This window comes from Genypterus blacodes, unplaced genomic scaffold (genome assembly GCF_046128005.1).
Source record: "Genypterus blacodes isolate CSIRO-AG114 ecotype Tasmania unplaced genomic scaffold, CSIRO-AGI_Gbla_v1 ptg000015l_1, whole genome shotgun sequence".
Classification (NCBI taxonomy): Eukaryota; Metazoa; Chordata; class Actinopteri; order Ophidiiformes; family Ophidiidae; genus Genypterus; species Genypterus blacodes.
Genome location: NW_027466829.1, coordinates 3,857,501 through 3,860,000, shown reverse-complemented (window position 1 = coordinate 3,860,000; position 2,500 = coordinate 3,857,501). Strand labels below are relative to the sequence as shown.

The 2,500-nt window shown below is 51.5% G+C and overlaps 1 protein-coding gene across 9 annotated transcripts in view; it reads right to left on the bottom strand.

Moving 5' to 3' along the window:
• LOC142989868 (uncharacterized) overlaps nucleotides 1–2,500 on the bottom strand; it is a 16,484-nt gene that overhangs the window by 8,544 nt on the left and 5,440 nt on the right. For all 9 annotated transcript variants that reach the window (XR_012960718.1, XM_076139598.1, XM_076139625.1 and 6 more), the window contains one exon: nucleotides 284–628. Coding sequence is in view for 8 of the 9 variants with exons in the window: in XM_076139598.1 (XP_075995713.1) it covers nucleotides 284–628 (345 nt within the window). In the remaining variant the exon portion in view is untranslated. The remainder of the gene's footprint in view (nucleotides 1–283; nucleotides 629–2,500) is intronic.

The window sequence follows — 2,500 nt, the reverse complement described above, 5'->3', positions numbered from 1 at the left end:
CTCCACCGGCTCCCAATTCAGCCGAGACAATTCAGTTTCAGATTCTACTTATCACCTGCAAAGCTCTCTGTCACCTGTGCCCCGCCTGTTCCTCGCTCCCCCGCCTGCCTGTCTGCCGCCTCAGATCAGCTCCTCCTCCACCTCCTCTCACCCCCATTACCACCTCAAAGCACAGAGTCCGCGGTGATGGAGCCTTTGCCACTGCTGCGCCTCTCTCTCACACACACACACACACACACACACACACACACACACACACACACACACACACATACACACACACCTTGCAGCTCGTGGAAGGTCTCCTGGTGTTTGTTGGACGTCTCTCTGGCGTCGTCCAGCTCCAGCAGCAGTTGCAGCACTTGGGCCCGGAGCTCCTCCAGCTCCTGCTCCTCCTCTGTCGCCTCCAGGTCCAGATTCTCCTTCCTCCTCTTCTCCTCCGCTTCCTCATCTTCTCCTTGTTCCTCCTTCAGCTTCTGTCCTCCCTCCTCTTCCTCCTCCCCCTCCTCGCGAGATCTCTCCTGGTCCATCTCCTCCTTCTCGTTGTTCTCCAGGACTCCTCTCTCCTTCGCTGTTATCTCGTTGTCGGTCGCTGGGCTGCTCTCGGCTTTCAGATCGCAAAGGTCATCTGCAGGAGGGACAACAGGGGGACAAAGGGGGACAACAGGGGACATGATTAGACGGGAGAGAGCGACAGGCGAAGAGACGAGGGACACACATTTACACATTTATCTTATCTCCTGAGTTCAGTCATGCTGAGACACTGACTGATCTCCTTTGAATCAACAGCACCATCTTGTGAGTGAAGCTGAACCACAGGCTGAAGCTTCATTTCACACACATCTTATTTTTACTTTCACAATGCAAAAATAACTAATGAGCCTCTCAGGAGAACGACTGACTGTCAGGATGGAAACATGCAAGAGCTCCCTCAGAGACCAACGCAGCTGATTTCACTCCCAACATGTCAAACTGTGAGACGACATCAATCAGGAACATCCAGAAGTGTTTAATGACATTTCTGACATTTTCTAAACACACTCCATGGTGCAGCATGTGTGTTCAGTGACACGAGCTTTACTGTTGAGCTTGTAAATGTCTCACCAGCAGGGGGAGTGAGTTAGCTGACACACTGCAGGAGAGGCAGGGAGGGAGAGAGGAAGGGGAGAGAGAGAGAGAGAGGGAGAGAGAGGGAGAGAGGGCGGGGCCATCACTCTGACTCACCACTCAGCTATGCATTGCTGCACAAATCAACACAAGCCACCATTCACAAGAGAAAGAAGAGATGCCACACAGAAACAATCAGCTGGACTGTGAGTGTGTGTGTGTGTGTGTGTGTGTGTGTGTGTGTGTGTGTGTGTGTGTGTGCGAGTGGTGAGTAGAGGTGGCAGCAGGTTGTTGACAACAGGATGGTGTCACGTTCTACGAGATAAGAAAGTCTCTCTCTCTCTCTCTCTCTCTCTCTCTCTCTCTCTCTCTCTCTCTCTCTCTCTCTCTCTCTCAGAAGAAGGCCGAGTGAGAAGCTCTCAGACCTCCTTGTTTGTTTTCACTCATTCCAGCCCAGCGGCCCTGCTGTCTGCAGGCGTCCCTCAGGGGTCACAGCCCGGCTCACAAACAAACCCATACGTGCCTGCAGACTTTATGTTCTTCAGAGTGCAACAGAACAGCTGATTGTACTTGTGAGAGTGCAGTGCAGTACAGAGAGTGTGTGAGAGAGGGGAAGATGTTTGCTGGGAGGAGACAGAGAGATGTAAGGACCACAGAGCTGCAGCAGGGGAGAGAGTGAAGCGTTTAAATAAAGATCTGACTAATTAAGGAGGGACCATCACACAGGGGACCTTCCTCCTCCTCCTCTTCCTCTTCCTCCTCAGTGGCTTGTGGTAATAATTAATTCTTTGCCTTGTTGTTCTACTTCCGAGATGTAAAGTTTTCCATCATAAGAAAAGCACCCCGTCCCCCCCTCCCCCTCCCCCTCCCCACCCCCGTTGTGTCTCCATCACATGTGCGCCTGGTTTGTAGCGCGTGTGCGATTCTGGAGCGTTTTCTCATTAAACATTGATGGCGCTGTAATGAGTCGGTCATAAAGGAGCCGGGACAGAGAGCCAGCGGGAGACGAAGAGGCCTCCTGCTAAATATCACTCACCTCCAAACTCTTCACCGTGACAGCACCTCGGGGTGTCATAAGCTCGGCTGCTCAGGTGATCTATTTCTGTCCTCCGCACGGACGCAAACTGCAGCTGATCAGTCGCAGCTTTATATGGTAAATAAACGCTGTGTGGACGTTTACAGCTCGTCCGGCTGTTTTATGGAACATTATGTCCAAACTTCATCTCTGACCTGTTTTTCTTTGTTTATTATACATTGGGGCATCATTGGAGACATCTGGCACTTGAATATGCCCCTTATGGGTCCCTGTGCTGGTTCTATTTCAGCAGGTCAAAGGTCAATACAAACTAGAATGACAAACGGCCTGAATAATCAACGACCTTTAGGGGGCGAC